This window comes from Monodelphis domestica, chromosome 2, assembly GCF_027887165.1.
Source record: "Monodelphis domestica isolate mMonDom1 chromosome 2, mMonDom1.pri, whole genome shotgun sequence".
Lineage (NCBI taxonomy): Eukaryota > Metazoa > Chordata > Mammalia > Didelphimorphia > Didelphidae > Monodelphis > Monodelphis domestica.
The window spans coordinates 207563053-207581083 of NC_077228.1; the positions used below are offsets into that span (position 1 = coordinate 207563053).

At 35.2% G+C, this 18031-nt stretch overlaps 1 protein-coding gene across 18 annotated transcripts in view; it reads left to right on the forward strand.

Annotated features, from left to right (window-relative positions):
• EFCAB3 (EF-hand calcium binding domain 3) overlaps nucleotides 1-18031 on the forward strand; it is a 722802-nt gene that overhangs the window by 440381 nt on the left and 264390 nt on the right. For 17 of the 18 annotated variants that reach the window (XR_008916397.1, XR_008916396.1, XR_008916398.1 and 14 more), the window contains 8 exons: nucleotides 212-265; nucleotides 963-1070; nucleotides 2040-2093; nucleotides 3577-3678; nucleotides 8584-8637; nucleotides 9345-9449; nucleotides 11000-11053; nucleotides 12563-12664. Coding sequence is in view for 15 of the 18 variants with exons in the window: in XM_056817026.1 (XP_056673004.1) it covers nucleotides 212-265; nucleotides 963-1070; nucleotides 2040-2093; nucleotides 3577-3678; nucleotides 8584-8637; nucleotides 9345-9449; nucleotides 11000-11053; nucleotides 12563-12664 (633 nt within the window). In the remaining 3 variants the exon portion in view is untranslated. The remainder of the gene's footprint in view (nucleotides 1-211; nucleotides 266-962; nucleotides 1071-2039; nucleotides 2094-3576; nucleotides 3679-8583; nucleotides 8638-9344; nucleotides 9450-10999; nucleotides 11054-12562; nucleotides 12665-18031) is intronic. The other variant, XM_056817036.1, reaches the window with a different exon arrangement.

Here is an 18031-nt window from a genome sequence, read left to right on the forward strand (position 1 = left end):
ATTTTCTACAGGGACAGAAACATCCATGTTTAAGAAAAGAATGGATTAACCTCCTTTAGATCACTTCCTTTTTCTTCACTTCTCATTTTGTGGGAGGAAAGAAGGAATAGAATCATATTTACAAGCTAGCTTTACAAAATGATAAACTTTGTGCTACTGTTGTAATTCTCTGTTACTTGCACTGTGACCTGAATTGTGCCTTGTTTTACAGCCAATGGGAAAGTGAATAAGAAGAATGTAATGAATGCTGTGCAGAAACTTGGCGGTGAGTGAGAAACTGTTTTATTTCTTCTTAGTGATTGTAATATGACTTTCTTCCCTCCAATTTACTGAATCAGGCTTTCTGCTCATGATCTCCAATTCCTTATGTACTACCAGCCTGAAGAAGGCAATCCACCAGATTATGTGACTATCGAGAACTTCATATTTCTTCACATAATCCATCAGACTTCATCAGTCATTCATTACACAGCACTCTAGAAACTTCTCCAGGATCACATAGACCATAATTATAGCTACTTGTCATCGTCATAGCTCTCACAATTATTCTCCATGTATGTCCCAAGAGATTGTTGCTGTACCTTTGAAAAAAACATGAAAACTATTTTAAAAATATGAATTGTTATTTGTATTATCTCACCCTTAAACAACTAGGAATGATGAATCCACTTATGAAATTTTTTATAAAGGGTATTTGCATTATTTGTGACTCTTTGGCATAGTTTCATAATTTTCTTATTTGTCTCTCTCATTAGACTGTGCTCCAGGGCAGGAAAAGTACTTTTGGTTTTTCTTTTTACTTCCAGCACTTAACATTAAGTGCCTTGCACAGAGAAAGCACTTAAGAAATGCTTGTTGACTGGTGTTGGCCTCAAATCCCCACATTTTAACACACTGAATAACATAAAATGAGAGTTTAATGAATGCTTCAGTGGTTATGTTCTTTAATTTTCTTCTTTCAGAAGGAGCAAATGTTGATGTTAGCAAACTGGAAGAGGTTCTGGGAAACCTGGGAGTCAAACTTACAGATAAAGAAACAGAGCAGCTATTAAGTAACCTGCCAATTGATGGTGAGCATTTCTTATGCCTTAGTATACTTTTGAGAAAACTTTGATTTCCTGAGAATGTCTATAAGGAATTAGTCTCCTAAAGAGGCCATACTATTTCCACCTGAGAAATTGAAGTGGCATTTAAACTTAACATCTTTATGATACAATTATAGATTTGTTTCCTCACAAACAATATGGCTTACCCAGCTATCTAGACAGTCAATTTGCAAAGAAACAATAAATTATTAATCACATTCAAGAATGAAGAGAAAATATTCACATCTTATCCTTGTTTTATAAGAAAAAATTTTTTGAACTTTCCTATCCACAGGGCCATATTATTTCCCTTTTGGAAAGGGAAAAAGAGATCATCACATTCAGTTCCTTCATTTTATAGTATAAAAAGTTTAGGCCAAGATATAAAGGATCCAATTTTTTGTATCTTCCTCCTAGAAAGTCCTGAATCAGATCTGTCAAATTAAAATGCCTGTTGACAAGTTCTGAACTTCAATAGGAAAGGGGAAAAAAAGCTCTCTGAAAGACTGTGGTGTGCTGTATATAGGACTGGCCTCAGAGGCTGGAATAAAAGTGTTCAGTAACTTAGATATGTACTAGGTTTGTAACCCAAGCAAAGACATGTAACATTCCAAGCCTCAGTTTCCTTATGTGTAAAGCAGTGATGATAAGAATAGTACCTGACTTCCAGGGTTTTTGTGGGGGATAAAATGAGTTAATATTTGGGAAGCACATAACAAATCTTGAAGCCCTACATGAATGCTAACTACTGTTGTTACTATTATTAGCCTCAATTTACAAATTGAAAGCTTGATTACTTAGCTGCCTCTTAAAAATTCATATGTAAAAAAAAACAAGATGAAAGCTGAGTTCATAAAAACTTAAGTTCCTCTGGTTTATCTCATATTTTCAGAATGTAAATAAAAGCTATTTTTCTTCACCCAGACTCCATCTAACCTATGCCTTCTCTTACAGCTGATGGGAAGATCGACCTCAATGAAGTTATAGATAATGCAAAAACAATTCAAGGTGAGTGAGATGCAGGGAAGAGAAGTCAAGTAACAAATCAATATTTTTCCCATAACTCTATGAGAGGAAGTATGACATAGTGAACAGATATATAATATAGCCTTATAGTCAAGACAACTTGGATATAAGTTCTGCCTCTGAGACTGTTGGCTGTGATTGTGGGACAAGTTACTTCCCCTCTCAAAAAGCTCTCTTAACAGTATATATTACTAATAATTTCTTGATCTATATCCACAGTGATAATCACTTTGCAAAAACATTTAAGTAAATGTCCACTGGGTCTCTTGTAGACACAGGAAATTAAAAAAAATACAAAAATAATGAAATACAGCTCACGATACCTTCTGCTGCAAAGCAACATGTACATATCTAAATAGAGAGAGATTATAGGTGACATAATTTGACAATGAGGCAGCCTACAACTGGGAAAATCAGGAAAGCCTCATCATAGGAAGCAGAGAGTGAGGCTATCCAGAAGGGAGAGAGAAACTCTAAGGTGGAATTAAGGAAAGAAGGGGGGACAACTAGGAAGATAATATAGAAACAAGAAATGGAAGGTCATATGTCAGGAAAAGAAATAGGCAGGGAAAGTAAGAGAGGAGTTTATATATTTGATTCAGGAGAAATAGGGAAATGGGACCTTACTGAGCGATATGGTCAATAGATCTGTGCTTAAAGACAATCAGTTAGGCAGCTGTATCAGAGATGGAGTGGAAGGGGAAGATACTCTTGAGGAAACAGATATGGACAATTATAACATCTTTCAGAGGAGAGATGGAGGATGTAGCTGTGTGAGTAGAGAGGAAAGGGAGGTGATAGGAGAGTTGTTATCAAGGGAGAAATAGCAAGATTAGGCAAATGGTTGAATATGGAGGAGGAGAGAGTGTCAGGAGTTCAGGATAACAGCTGTGGAATTACCAATTGTAGATAAATCTGTCAAATGATCATTTCTATTTAAATCCCTCTCCAGGCTTCCTAAATGCTCTCCAGGCTCTTTGTACCAAGTCCTGAATTCCTGAGAACACAATCACCAGTTTCATGTTTCACTTTTCCTGCTGTTGAGAAATACAAAAGTTCTAGGTCTCCAAAGTAGGGATGAAGTGTCAGATTGCATTCCTACGAGTTAAAACCATTAAGATAAAGGCAAAGAAAATCAAACCTTACTTGTTAGGCAAAATAATATAGATCAAGTAGTTATTGATCTTGCCACAGTTCACCAGTTAATTCTCTAATTCCTATTTCATATTCCTCATTGTAAATCTCTTCAGCCTATCATAGTCTCCTGAAACAAAAGAAAATATTTTGTGTTTCTAAATTCACAAGTGATTTTCCCTGCATTGTTAGGCTCATCCCAAAAGCTGACTCTTCTCTTCTTGTTGGATTTAGAGATGATGGGATACAGGATTAGGTAGTATCTTTTGTACTCCTCACATTCCCACCATTCACTATTCTTTTATTAACTTTTATTAACTTTTATTAACAGAAAACGTTGATGTTAAAAACCTGAACAACTTTCTGAAGGACATGGGGATCAAACTGACAGAAGAGGAACAGGAAGATCTCCTAAAACACCTTCCAATTGGCGGTGAGTGTGGCAGATTCCACTGTAGCCAGCCGGGAAACTTGGGCTTCCTTGTGTGGAAATGTCTCATGCTGGCTAAAGAAAAATGCTTCTGACTACTCCCTAGGATGGTGTTCTTCAACTTCAGGGCAACCAGTGAAAGTTAATATCATGTTTAACAACTCAGGAGCCTAAGAATTTTTAAAGAGAAAGCAGAGCAAATAAAATGAAAACAAATGAATAGAATTGAATACCAATAAAGGAAGTGAGGGGGAGAAGGTAGAAGACAGTAGACTTCAGCAATGATATATAACTAACTCAGTATTGCCTGAAATGGAAAGTGATCTTATTTCAGTCCAAGCAAGGAGGCTAGCAAAGGAGCTGGAGATTCTGGACCAAAAATCCTGCAGAAGTCTGACAGGAAAATGGAGTCAAAATTGCTCCGGTTTTCTGTCTCAGGGCAGAGGCATATAGGAGTATTCCCCAAGGGGTCAAACTCTACACTCTTTATGAAGTTTTGGTCTTACCTGCCCCCTGGACATTTATTCAAGTTCTTGTTCTATAATAGATTCTGGAAAGGCAAGCCTGAACTCCCTTGTTCTTGCTAACAAAGAAATAATTAGTAAACTTTCTCCTTAAAATATACAAATTCACAATATTCCATTGTCTGTATGAATTTTGCCTGTGCTAATGTTAAAAAGATTCCTCAGGCTTCTCTTAAGAGGAAGGGTGTTATAAACTGAAAGGAGAATCAGATTGGGAATGAATAAAGGATTGGTGTCCAGATCTCAGCTTTATTGTTACTCTTCATGGGTGATTCCTCAAAAATCTTCTTAGTCCTATAGCCCTGAACATAGTAAACATTTTAGAAATGGGCATTTGTTAAATAAATGCAATTCAAAGCACTAAAAGTACTGGAGATCACTAGATGCTTCTTGCAATCAAGTTCTGTGTGAGGAATCAGGAAGACGTAAGTTCAAATCAGGCATCAGACATTTACTAGCTGTGTGACCCTAGACAAGACACTTAACATCTCCCAAACTCAGGTTGTTCATCTATAAAATGGACATAATGATAGTACCTGTCTGCCAGGATTGTCATTAATTATAAAATGACTTAATATTTCAAAAGCACTTTGTAACTAAATCAAACAATAGATATAGTTAAAGGGCTTAAAGAGGAGTTAGTCTCCCATAGCAACAAGAAATATGATTTCATACAATGTTTGTATGAAATCCCTTAGTGTAAAATTTAGGACAAGGATTGAGAATAATGGAAATAGAGAGACCAGAGATTTTTAGACTGCACAGAAATGTTATACTTTTATATCAGGAACACCTTCAAGAAAAGAATTGGTAGATGTTGGGAAGCATCAAAGAGTATTTCCAAAAAAGGAAAGAGATGATATCTAAAATATTATAAAAGACTAATTATTGATTTAAGAGTAATCACTGAATGAGCTATAAACTGTAATACCACTGCATTATCAAGAAAGAGATCAGAATATAACAAGAATGTGAAATCATTTTGTCATAATCTGTATATGATTCTTGAAATATTAAGAATATGCTAAGTAAAATATAAATTGAGATCATCATGGTAAGAAAGACATAGAATTCAATCTTGCATTATTTGAACAGTTAATTAACAATGAAGATAAAATATAGTTGCCCAAAATGAGATGAATGGCAATTATAGACAGTTTACTCTAAATCTGCTTCCACATTAGAAAAACCAAAGGAATCAAGTAAATACCTTTTGTTAGTACATATTTGGCTGATATACCAAGTGAAGAAGTAGCAACATTAGTTTAGGATGAAAACACTAATTTCAGTTAGTGAACTCTAAAACATCATTAAGTGAATTAGAAAGAGAGTATTTTCACTCAAACACCACAAACTAGGATAAGGTCATGGTGTTAATTATACATCTTTGGCCTCGAGAAGACACAACTATGACATTGTTGACGGATATACAGAGTGTCCCAAAGTCTTGGTGTATTTTAAACTTAAATAGTGTTAAGATAGTTTGAGGTTTTGGGCAATATAGATGCCTCTATAAGAAACATGTGAGAGAGGAAGACATGAAAGAAAAAATCTTGGGCTTTATAAATGCTAAACAAAAGGTGACTGAGAAGACAAAAACATTCACTGACCCATATGCCTACTCTTCAACCAATACAAAATATTTACATGACTCATCTATGCATAATTCAACAATATCCTTGATGGGAGTATTAGTGGGAAACAAGCAGGTGATTGCAAGAAAGCATTCAACAATAGACCACATTTGGTCATTTTGTAGTTGACTGAAAAAATGAAAAAAAAATGCAAGATTCCATTTTGCCTAGTGTTTGCTCATTATGAAAAAGTATTTGATTGAACAGAGCAAAGGAATATCTTGAAGTCTCTTTTTCAGTAAGTTATCTCCTCTCCCTATATTAACATCATTCAAGATTCTTTGAAAGGTATAACAGAAATACCCTTGTTCAAGGAGTCTCTGATCAAAAATATCAGATGAATAAGACAATAAGGGTATACGTCATCACAGCGGTATTCAGCACAATGATGAAGATCTGCTGAAGAGTCCATGTTGAAGAGGGATTCTAGGTAGATGGTTACATTCTACAGATAGTGATCTTTTGGAATAACATTTCATTATGTCATTAAAAGCCTGAAATATCACTGAATCTCTTGAAAAGAGCGCTGTAACTAGTCATGAGTTTATATAGACCATGCATGCACACAAGGAAGATGAAGTAGATAAGGAATATCCATTATACATATCTTGACCTGCCTTTATGTCATAAGACTATAGGAATTATCCATGAGTACTAGGGACAATTCAATTCAAATTGAGCATCAAACTGAGGGGAATAAAGAGGTTCATGGCAAATGTTGCCAAGGAAGAAAGTGTAAACAATGAGGAATTGAAAAGAAAAGAAGTAAAATATGGGGGTAACATGGGAAGGTTCAGGAATTGACAAATGCAGAAATAAAGTGTTCCACTACTTACAATGTCAAGAGAAGGAAAAGAAACCTCCCAGCAAGTTGAGTGGTTACCACTTTGGCAAACTTCTGGGAGAACAAGGACAAAAGTCACACAAGTTATGGTGGGATGGATGAGTTGCTAATATATTTAGAGCAACAAGAGATCTTAGAGGGCATCAACTCTAACCTCCTCATTTTATAGATTAGACAACTGAGACCCAGTGGGGTTAAGTGTTTTGTCTGAGATCAAAAAGCTAGTAGTCAAATAAGCCATTGTTGAAACCCAAATTTCAGACTGAGAGATTAGCACTGTGCTGTCTGCAACATGGCAGAGAACTGCCAAAGAGATACCTTTGAACTTGTTTCAGCATCTCTTTAAAATGAGACACTCTAGGGAAGCATTTCCCTAGATTTGTTCTATTTAGAAATGAACAGGACTGCACTAGGAGGAGAAATAGATGGCCTTTCACAGTAATATCAAGGTATCTCAAGAATCTCCATTATCATCACTATGATTTGTAGTTCTAGCTACTGCAATGTAGTTTCATTTTTTGCAACTAAAAATTAATTGAATAATGCAGGGAAACAAAACTATCACTATTTACAACTGATGTGACAAGTTACTTAGAAGATGCTCAAGGCTCAACAAAAAATTAGTGGAAAAAATTTCACCAAAGTAGAAAAATATTTTTAAAAGTCACACTAATGTTCAAACTTCGTATGTTACCAACAAAACACTGAGCAGGAAAAGAGAAAAAACTGGTTTTCCACTTAAAATGGCTACAGAGTTATACAACATTTGGAAATCCAGCTATGAAGAGAGACAAAAAGTATTGTGGTACCTTAGAACTCATCATTAAATTATCCCAGAAAGCAGACTGAGAACCAAAAGTGGTTGAGTACAAAATGACTTTTTCCATAAGGAATAATGTAAATTGAATTAATCTATCTGAGAAACCCAGAAACCTCAGATTTTATAAGGTATTCTGTGCATTAATGAAGTTGAAATTTACTAAATAAACATTAATAGTACATGGATATATAGAAATAATTATATTAAAATATTAACTTTACTGTATTGAAAGGAACTCATGGCCTAAGAAAAATTCCAGGGAAGAAGTGAAGAGTAAAAGATACATGTTTTTACTCATAGCCAGTGTGTGGATTTGTTTTTCTTGATGGTATTTAAGTTTGCCATGAACTTTGATTCTTTCTGGGGGTAAAAGGAATGGCAGTTATAGGGAAGAAAAAGATATAGGAATTGTGGTGCAAGGGAAAAAAGAATAAAAGAATGAAAACAGCATCAATGAAACATGTAATAAAATATGGAAGGGGCATCTGGGTGGCTAAGTGGATTGAGAGTTGATCCCAGAGATGGGAGGTCCTGGGTTTAAATCAGGCCGCAGTAACTTCCTAGCTGTGTGACCCTGGGCAAGTCACTGAACCCCTACTGCCAAGTCCTTAGCACTCTTCTGCCTTAAAACACACTATTGAATCTGAGATGGAGTAAGGGTTTAAAATTTTTTAATTAAAATAAAATAAATTAAATATGCAAAAGAGAACAGGTGTTCAGAGAATGTCTCAGAGAAACACAATATTGGAATTAGGTTGTTTAATTCATCATATACTTTCTAAAACAAAAGTTATATATTAAATGAATGAATAAATGTAATTAATTTAAATTAAGGAGTCATCATTTCACCAACTAAAAACACAACCCATTTCCACAACAGTGCTCTCTATTATCTCCTCTAAAATGGTTCTCCAGTGAAGAGCTTTTGAAATAATACCTATCAGAAGCAAAGCTATTCTCATTTGGTGGGAACAAGGAAAGAACAGGTCACTCTACATGGACTAGCTTTATAGAATGATGAACTTTGGGCCATTATTCTATTCTCTCTTACTTCCTCTGTGACCTGAATTGTGCCTTGTTTTACAGCCAATGAAAAGGTGAATAAGAAGAATGTAATGAATGCTCTGCAGAACCTCAGTGGTGAGTGAGAAGCTTTTATTTCTTCTTAATGATTATAATGTGATTTCTATCATCCTTCCAATTTATTGATTCAGAGCTTCTGCCTCATGACCTGCAATTCTTTACATGCAACCAGCCCATAGAAGGCAATTCACCAGATTCTGTGACTGCAGAGAACTTCAAACCACTTAGCCAGAAGTCTGGAGATTCCATGTCTGCTTTGCCATAAAGCATTCGTTAGGCTTTACCAGTTCAGTCCTTACTGAACTTTGAACTGATCACCTTCCTAGCTTTCCCAGTGACTCCCCATGTGTGCCCTTAGAGATTGTTTCTGTGCCTCTGAAAAAGCATTTCAGGAATATTTGAAAAGTATTTTACAATGTGAATTGTTGTTTGTATTATCTCACCCTCAATCAATTGGGAATGATGAATCTATTTCTGAAATTCTTTGTAGTCTTTATACAACATTTAACTCTTTTGCATAATTTCATAGTTTTCTTATTTGTCTCCCTCATTAGATTGTGAGCTGCTTGATGGCAGGCAGAGTGCTTCTGATTGTCTCTTTATTCCCAGCACTTAGCACAGTGCCTGGAACATAGGAATGACTTTATAAGTGCTTTCTGGCTTGACTTGGCTTTGAATTCTCACTATTTATTATATATGTATATACATTTAGGATTGAATGAATTCTAGCATAATTACATTCTCCAATTTTCTTCTTCCTGAAGGAGGGAATGTTGATGTCAACAAACTGGACCAGGTTCTTGGAAATCTGGACATCAGACTTTCAGATAAAGAAATTGAGGAGCTATTGAGTCAGCTGCCAATTGATGGTGAGCATTTCTTATGCCTTTGTATGCTTTGGGGAAAATACTATATTACAAGGTATTATAATATATATTATAAGCTATTTAAAAATTAGCATGCAAGTACAAAGATTTTTTAAAAGCATCTGATACACCTTAGATTTATGATCTCAGAAAAAGAAAATGGAATCCTCAGCTAAGCCCTTCTGATCAATTGTCAAGGCATATGAATATTGAATATTTCAAGATTTCATGACCACATTTTTCATCACCACATTTTTAAACCCTTTCTCATTCCTTAGGCAACCTTTGAGAGTTGCTATTGGCCAAAATAACAAATGTGGATCCTTTATCTAAATTAGATTGACACCTTGGAAATACACAATTTGAAGGTGGATGGAGACAACCAAGCAACTAGAGGGGGAAAGGGAATGAACAAGTCTTTGCAATTGGTTAGATGCAAGGAACAGGAGAATGGACAGAATTGAGGATGACACTGGAGGAGTCCACACCCATAACACTGAATTCACAGGATTTTATTGTGTGATTTAAATGAGATATTTATATAAATTGCTTTATACATTTTAAAGGAATGAATAAATGTCATTGATCACATGGTTGCTTGTATTAGCAAAACCTTATTCTTAAGTAAAATGTCTCAATTTCTGAGCTTTTAACAAAATTAGCCCACTAAAGGAATTGGTCTTCAAAAGAAGTCATACTATTTCCACCCAAATTATTTAAATTTAACATTTTTATAATAAAATTATATATGTTTCCTCAGGGAAAATATAGCTTGCACAGCTAAAATTCAATATGCAAAGGTATATTAAAATATTAGCCACATTTAAGAATAGAGTCAGAATATTGAAAGAAAAAACTAGCTCTTCTTGTCTTTACATTATTAAAAAAATGGGAGTTTCTTAGACCACAGAATCATATGTTCCTGCTGGGAAGGGATATAGAGATCACCTAGTCTGGGACCTTCATTTTACAGAGAAGATAGTTGAGACTAATTGATATGAAGGGGTCAATTCTTTTCCAATGCTACAATAAAATGTTTGATAACAAGACTTTCTGATAGTCAAAAGCAAGGAGAAAGGAAACTCTCTGAATGACTGTGGTATAGTATATATAGGACTGGACACAGAGGCAGGAATATCAGAATTAAATAATAGACATGTACTATGTTTGTAACCTAATACAAGGCATATAACCTCTCTCAGCCTCATTTTCCTTACTTGTCATAATAATACCACCTCCTGACTACCAGAGTTGTTTTGAGGATAAAATGAGTTAATATTTTTGAAGTATTTGTCAAATCTTATAGCCCTAGGTAAATGCTAACTACCATTAGTATGATTATTATTTCATTTTCAGACTGAGAGCTTTCTTCATTGCTTACCTTTCTCTTAAGAATCAATCTGTAGAGAAAATAAAATAAAATCCCAAGATAATTACCTGAATTTACAAAAAAACTGTTCAATTTCTCTGTCTCATCTGAGAATATAATAAAAGGCTTTTTTGTGAAGTTCATTTTTACCAGATCTCCTTCTAACATGTGGCTTCTGTTATAGATGATGGAAAGGTCAACCTCAAAGAAGTTATCGATAAAGCAAAAACTATTCAAGGTGAGTAAGAAGTGAAAAGTTATGTGACATCTCAATATTTTTCACTGGAATCCATGAGAGGAAGCATGGCAGAGTGGATAGAAATAGAGCCTTAGCGTCAAGAAGACCAGGATTCAAGTTCTCCCTCTGACACTTACTTGTGCCATTGTTGGTCAAGTTATGTCCCTCTTTGGAAGTTCTATAAAAGTGCATGTTACAAATATTTCTGCCTCTGTATATACTGACAATCTATTGTCAAACATTTAGTAAAATCCTACCATGTCTCTTCTAAACACTGGAGATACAAACACAAAAACAATTAAATATTCCCAATTAAAAATGCTTTCTTTTGGAAACACATGTACATATATAATGATGTGCAGACTGAATATGACAAAATTAGGGGAGGTTGGCCCTACCACTAGGAGAATAAGGAAAGCCTCCCCATTGGAAACAGAAATTCTGGTTCATCTCAAAGGAATAACATAACTCTGTTTTATATTTAAGGAGAACATGAGGAACAGCCAATAATATAATATAGAAATAGGAAATGGAAGACCATGTGTGTGAACAGAAATACGCAGGGAATGTGAGCAGAGGAGTTCATGTGTTTGATTGAGGAGAAATTTGGAAATTGTGATCTATTGAGAGATATGACCAATAGATCTATTATTTGAAACTATCATTTAGGTTGCTTTGTGGAAGAAAAATTGGTGGGGGGAGAGGCTCTTGATTCTAGGGATGAGATTAGAGGCAATTACAAAGTTTCTTCAAATAAGAGATGGAGGATGACTTGAGCCTAAGGATGGAGCAATGTGAGTAGAGAGAAAAGGGAGTAGATATGAGAATCATTATCAAGGGAGAAATGGCAATATTAGAAAAATGATTGGGTATGGGGATCTGGAAGAAAAGGGGAATGAGAGTCAAGAGTGCAGGATTACAACTGTGAAAGTACCTTTTGTACATGAATGTGTTACATGATAATGATTACTCTATTTAAATCTCCTTTGAGAATTGCTAAATACTTTCCAGGCTCTTTGTAGCAAGTCTTTAATTTGTTAGAATGTAATCTCTCTGTACATGTTTCACTTTTCCTCTTATTGAGACATACCAGATTCTAGATCTCTGGGTCTAGGATTAAAATTTTGTAGGAAGGCATTTTGGTGAATCAAAATCACTGGGGTAAAGGAAAAGAAAACTAAACCCAACTTATCAATCAGACCAATGTAGAATAAGTTGCCATGAATTTTGCCACTGTTGACTAGACAAAGGCCTAATACTCACTTAGTATTCCTCAGTTTAAGAATTTTTAGTCTAGCAGAGTTCGCTGAACCAGAAATATGTAATTTCTATTTCTGAATTCATAAGTGATTTTCCCAGCATGATTGGTTCCTGTCAATGACTAACTCTGATCTTCTTGTTGAATTTGGAGGTGATGGGACACAGGAATAGGTACTATCGTTCACACTATGGACTCATTACATATACCTCACATTCATATCATACACCATTCTCATCTTCTATAAACAGAAACTGTTGATGTTGAAAATCTAGAAGGCTTCCTGAAGGACATGGGGATCAACCTCACAGAAGAGGAACAGAAAGATCTCCTGGAACACCTTCCAGTTGGTGGTAAGTGTTCCAGATGCCACGGTGGTTGTCAGGGGAACTAGGCTTGCTAGTGTGAAAATGTCTGATACTATATAAAGAAAGATGCTTCTCACTTCTCCCTAGAGTGGAGTTCTTCAATATGAGGGCAATTAGTGAAAAACCATACCACTTTAGGAAATTAGATACATTAGAAATGATCAAGAGAAAGGGGACATGAAATGAAAATAAATTAATAACTAGAATAAGAGCACAGAAAATTGGTAGAGGAAGATAGAAGAAAGTATAGAGTGAAGGAGTGTTAGAAAAATAACCCAATAATGCCTCAAATGAGAAGTCATCTTATTACCCCAAGTGGGCTAGTAAAGGGGCTTGGGACTGAGGATTAAAAGAGGTAAAGGAGTATAACAGGAAACTAGTAGCCAAAATTGCACTCAGGCAATGGGATAGAGGAGGATTCCTTATGAGAGGACACCACACTCCCTATGATGTTTCAGTGTTACCACCCCCTCACCCAGAAATACAGGCAGCAAGCTCCTGTCATATATTAGACAGTGGGAAGAAGGCAAGACTAAACTCTGCCACCTTGGCCAACCAGAAAATAATCAGTAAACTGTCTCCTTTCCATATAAGAATTCACAATGTTTGCTAATTTGTCTAACTCTTGCCTGGGCTAATGTTAAAAGGATCCTCAGACTTCTCCTAAGAGTAACTTTGTTATAAATAAAAAGGAGGATCTGATTGGGAATAAATCAAGGACTAAGATACAAATCACAGTTTTGTTATGTAACATTTAAATTAGTGAAGCCATAAACTGTGGCAGTTAAAAGAGTGGGTGCCATAAACTGTAATAAATTGGTTGATGTTTAAACTGTAGTGAGTTAAAATGGTGGAAGATATAAATTGTGATAGATATAAGAGAGGGTGAGTAAATTTGACCGCAGAAAATGGGTTTCACTACAGTGTCTTGGTTTTTAAATCAAATATAAGGTGGTCGCCAGGGAATATATTCCCAAATTATGAATATGCCCAAGTCAATTGGGTTTTATAGAGAATTTAACTAACAATACAATGAGTAATCAAAGAGAGAAAGAGAGAAAAGGTATAAGTATGAAGGGCCTTAAGCCAACATGGCCTAGACCTGAGTCTTAAGAGAGAGAGAATCAGTCAGTTTTTTATCACTCACCGCAAGATTTGTCTTAAGCAAGGATGTCTGGGGAACAGAGTCTCCCCTGAGGGAGTTCCAGCCAGAGTCAGCCTCCCAAGGGACTTCTTCTCAAGAGATCTTCAAAGGGCCTCCTCCAAGAGAATCTATCTCCAAGGACTCAAGGATTTCCAAGCCTCCTCCACTCAAGAGATTCCTTTTCTTATATAGGGTTTTTTTTCCTATGTCACCTCCCCTAAGTTCTTCCATCTACCAATCACCGTAGATGTTTTCTAAAAGACAGCCCATTTGAATTCCAGCTAAGTCGACTAATCCCCTCAGTAAGTCTGAACCAGAGAAAACACTGCTGTGTGGACTAATCCCCTCAGTAAGTCTGAACCAGAGAAAACACAGCTGAGTTGACTAATCCCATCAAGAGAAAACCTGCCCGACCTTTATAGGTACCTAGCATCCCATTGTATCAATTCTAAAAAGAGGCATGGCTCAAAGAACTCCCTGCCTCATCATAAGCATGGGTCCAGGTACTTTCATTGTTTAGAAAGGAGTTTTCTCCCCTAAAGCAGTCTTAAGTACGGGTGGAGTAGAGGTCCTCCCATTTCTGATCCTGGCGAGTTCCTACATCAAAATGGGGAATGTTTCCAGTAGGGAATTTGTTCCAATGGAGGATTCTGCAATGTGGAAATTTTAAATATTCACAAGTCTGAGAAATTTCAGGATTTACAGTTATTACTCTTCCCGGGTAGCACCTGAAGAATCTTTGTTTCTCTACCATCTGAAATGCAGTTAAGCATTGTAGACATGGACATTTGTGAATAAATGAAATAAAAATAATAGAGTAACAAAGGCAGTATTGGTAGTAAAGTGGTATTGTGGATCAAGCATTATGTGTGGAATCAAGAAGAGCTGAGTTCAAATTAGACATCAGAACTTTTCTAGATGTGTGACCCTGGACAATTCACTGGACCTCTCCCAAATTCAGTTTCTTCACCTGTAAAATGGAAATAATACCATTTGTTTCTCAGGATTGTGATGTGTCAAACATTTCTTAATATTTGGAAAGAATTCTACAACAAATCAGTCATAACCACACAAGAGTTACATGCCTTGAAGAGGCGAAGAACAATTTCGTGTGGAGTTCACTAATCATACATCCAAAGGCAACTAGAAACCCATTTACATAAAACATGTGGCCATACCTTATTTGATAACTTAGGATAAATATTCATAATAAGGAAAAAATAGACACCTGAAATTTGTAGACTGTACAGAAGCTTCTTGATTTCATATCAGGAGCAGGTCTTTGAAGAAGATAATTCATAGGTGTAGGGTTAGCAAGCACCAAAGACCATTAAAAAATGAAATATATTTTCTGGGTTAAAAAAAACCTTATGATTGATGTAAAAATAATCACTGGAACAACTTTAAATAGTAAGTTCAATACCATACAAGTAGCATATCAGAATATACAAATATTTGTTATCTTCTTGTTATGATACTTAACTCTTAAAATATCAATAATAATATAAGATAGAAAAATCAAAAGCACAATAGTGAGAAAGTTATGGCATAGAATTGAAACACTTCAATCCTGAATTATTAAACAGGTAAATAACAATGAAAATGAAAAAATAGGCATTAAAAATGCCATGGATGGCAATTAAAAGTAACAAGTTTAAACATTCTAAATCTAATGCCTCATTAGGAATACCAAAAGAATCCGGTAAATACTTTTGATGGTCAATGTTTGGCTTATATACTGAATGAAGAAATATAGTTACATTATTTTAGAATAGCAACATTAATTTTAGCTAGTAAACTTATTTGTAAAATAGCATGGAAAGAGATGGGACATATATTTATAATCAATATTGTCTCTTAAAATACAGAGATGTTGCTTCAAGTTAAACTGGTTTAAATAAAACTTTGTGATAGGGCACTTAGGCAATACAGTGGATAGGGGACCATTCCTGGAGTCAAGAGAACTTGGGTTCAAATCTGGCCTCAGACATTCCTTAGTTTCCTGAACCGGGGACAAGTCACAACTACAATAGACTAGGCTTTGCTGATCTTCTACCTTAGAATTGATACTAATTGATATTAACACACAAGGTGTAAAGGTTGACAAAATAAGAAACTCTGTAAGGCATCTCACTAAAAGAAGTAATTTCTAGTTTATTTATGGACAAAAAATAGAACAATAAATAAAACTAATTGGAAAAGGTCTGTATTGATTTCAATAACAAACTAATAAATCATCACAGGAAATAGAGAACACTTTTACTCAAATATCGCAAACCAGAATAAGTTCAGAGAATGGATAAAAATCTCATACAAAGAAGGGGAAAGTGAAAAAAGCTGCCCATGTGGACCCAGTGTGGATTTAAACCTTTGGCATATAGAAGACACAAGAGTGACAATGCTAATAGATATACAGGTGTCCCAAAGTCTTTGTGTAATTTTAAGCTTCAATAGCATTAAGCTGTCATAAGGCTTTGGTCTGTATAGATACCTGTACTGGAAATATGAGTGAAATAGGAAGACATGAAGGGGAAAATATGGGATCTTATTAATGCTAACCAAAAGATGACTGAGAAGAGAAAAGTATTCACTGACCCATATGCCTGTTCTTCCACCAATATAAAATATTTGCAAGAGTCTTGTATACATAATCCAAGAGCATCTATGATAAGAGTATTAGTGAGGAACAAACAGATGGCTGCAAGAGATATTTAACAATTGACTACATGATATGATCATTTTGTAGTTCCTTGAAAGATGGAGAAAATACAAGATCCCATTTTGCTTATTTCCTGATTATGAAAAAAGTATTTGATTCAGTAGAGCAAAGGAACATGTTGGGAACTCTTTCCAATGTGTTATCCCCATCCTTATAGTAACAGCAATCAAGATTTCTTGAGGAAATTAACGTGTTCAATGAGCATCTCCTCACAAACAGAGCACATGAGTCAGAAAACCAGCATAGGTATCATCACAATAGTATTCAGCACTGTGATAAAAGAAGATCTGGTAAAGAATAGGATTTCTTGGTGGATGCTTTCATCCAACATTTTCATGGTTGCATCAAAACCTGAAATATTGCTGAGCCTCCTGGAAGACTTCTATAACCACTCAAGAGTTTGTCTAGACCACACACACAGGGAAGACCGAGTAGGTGAGGAATATGCATTATATACATCATGACATGTCTTTATGTCATAAGACTATAGAACCTGTCCCTGAGTGTGTATATCTAGGACAAAGAAAAAAGGACCAGTTCTTCCCACAGTTAAAGAGGAACTAGGCTTGTTCGCCTGTGAGAAATGTGAGGCTCATTTCATTGTGCCATGTTTCTCATAAAAACAAGTCTTTTAAAACTAACATTTAGCCATTCTTATGCTTCTAGTCATTTATGGAATACATCAGTACTAAAAATTTTTAAATTATGTCATATAGAAGAGAATAGAGGGATGCATGGATGGGTGTTACCAAGTAATTGCATACAATTAATAGGGAACATTGAAAAAAAAAAGGAGCAAAATATAGTGATCACATGTCAAGTTTTAGAAGTTACCAAATCCATAAACAGAGTGGTCCAGTGCTCACAATATCAAGACAGGGAAGAGAAACTCCCAGCACATTGAGTTTGACAAATTTCTGAGAGGAGAAGGACAAAAGTCACAGAAGCTATGAAAGCATGGATGTGTTGCTAATATATTTGGAGCTAGAAGAGATCTTAAAGATCATCTGTTCTAACCTAATTTTATAGATAAAGAAACTGAAACCCATAGAGGTTAATTGTTTTCTCTGAGAACACAAAGTTTGTAATCAAGTATGGCATCATTGAAAATCTCAAGCTAAAAGGTTAGCACTCTGCCACCTGCAACAAGACAGGAAACTCCCAAGTAGATAACTTTGAATATGTTTGAGCATCACTTTATTATGAGACTCTCACTAGGGAAGCATTTCTGTTTAAAAAGATGTGTTCTTTTTTGGCAACAAATAGAGGTATAGTAGAATAAGAAATAGATGGCCATTCACTGTAAAATGACAATAAATCAAGAATATCGATTATCACCTTTATTATTTCATGTTGTTCTACTGATTGCATTATAATTCTACTTTTTGCAATTTAAAAAATTGAATAAGTACAGAATAGGAAAAAATTGACATTTACAGTTGATATAAAATTTTATTCAGACAACCATCAAGATTCAACAAAAAAATTC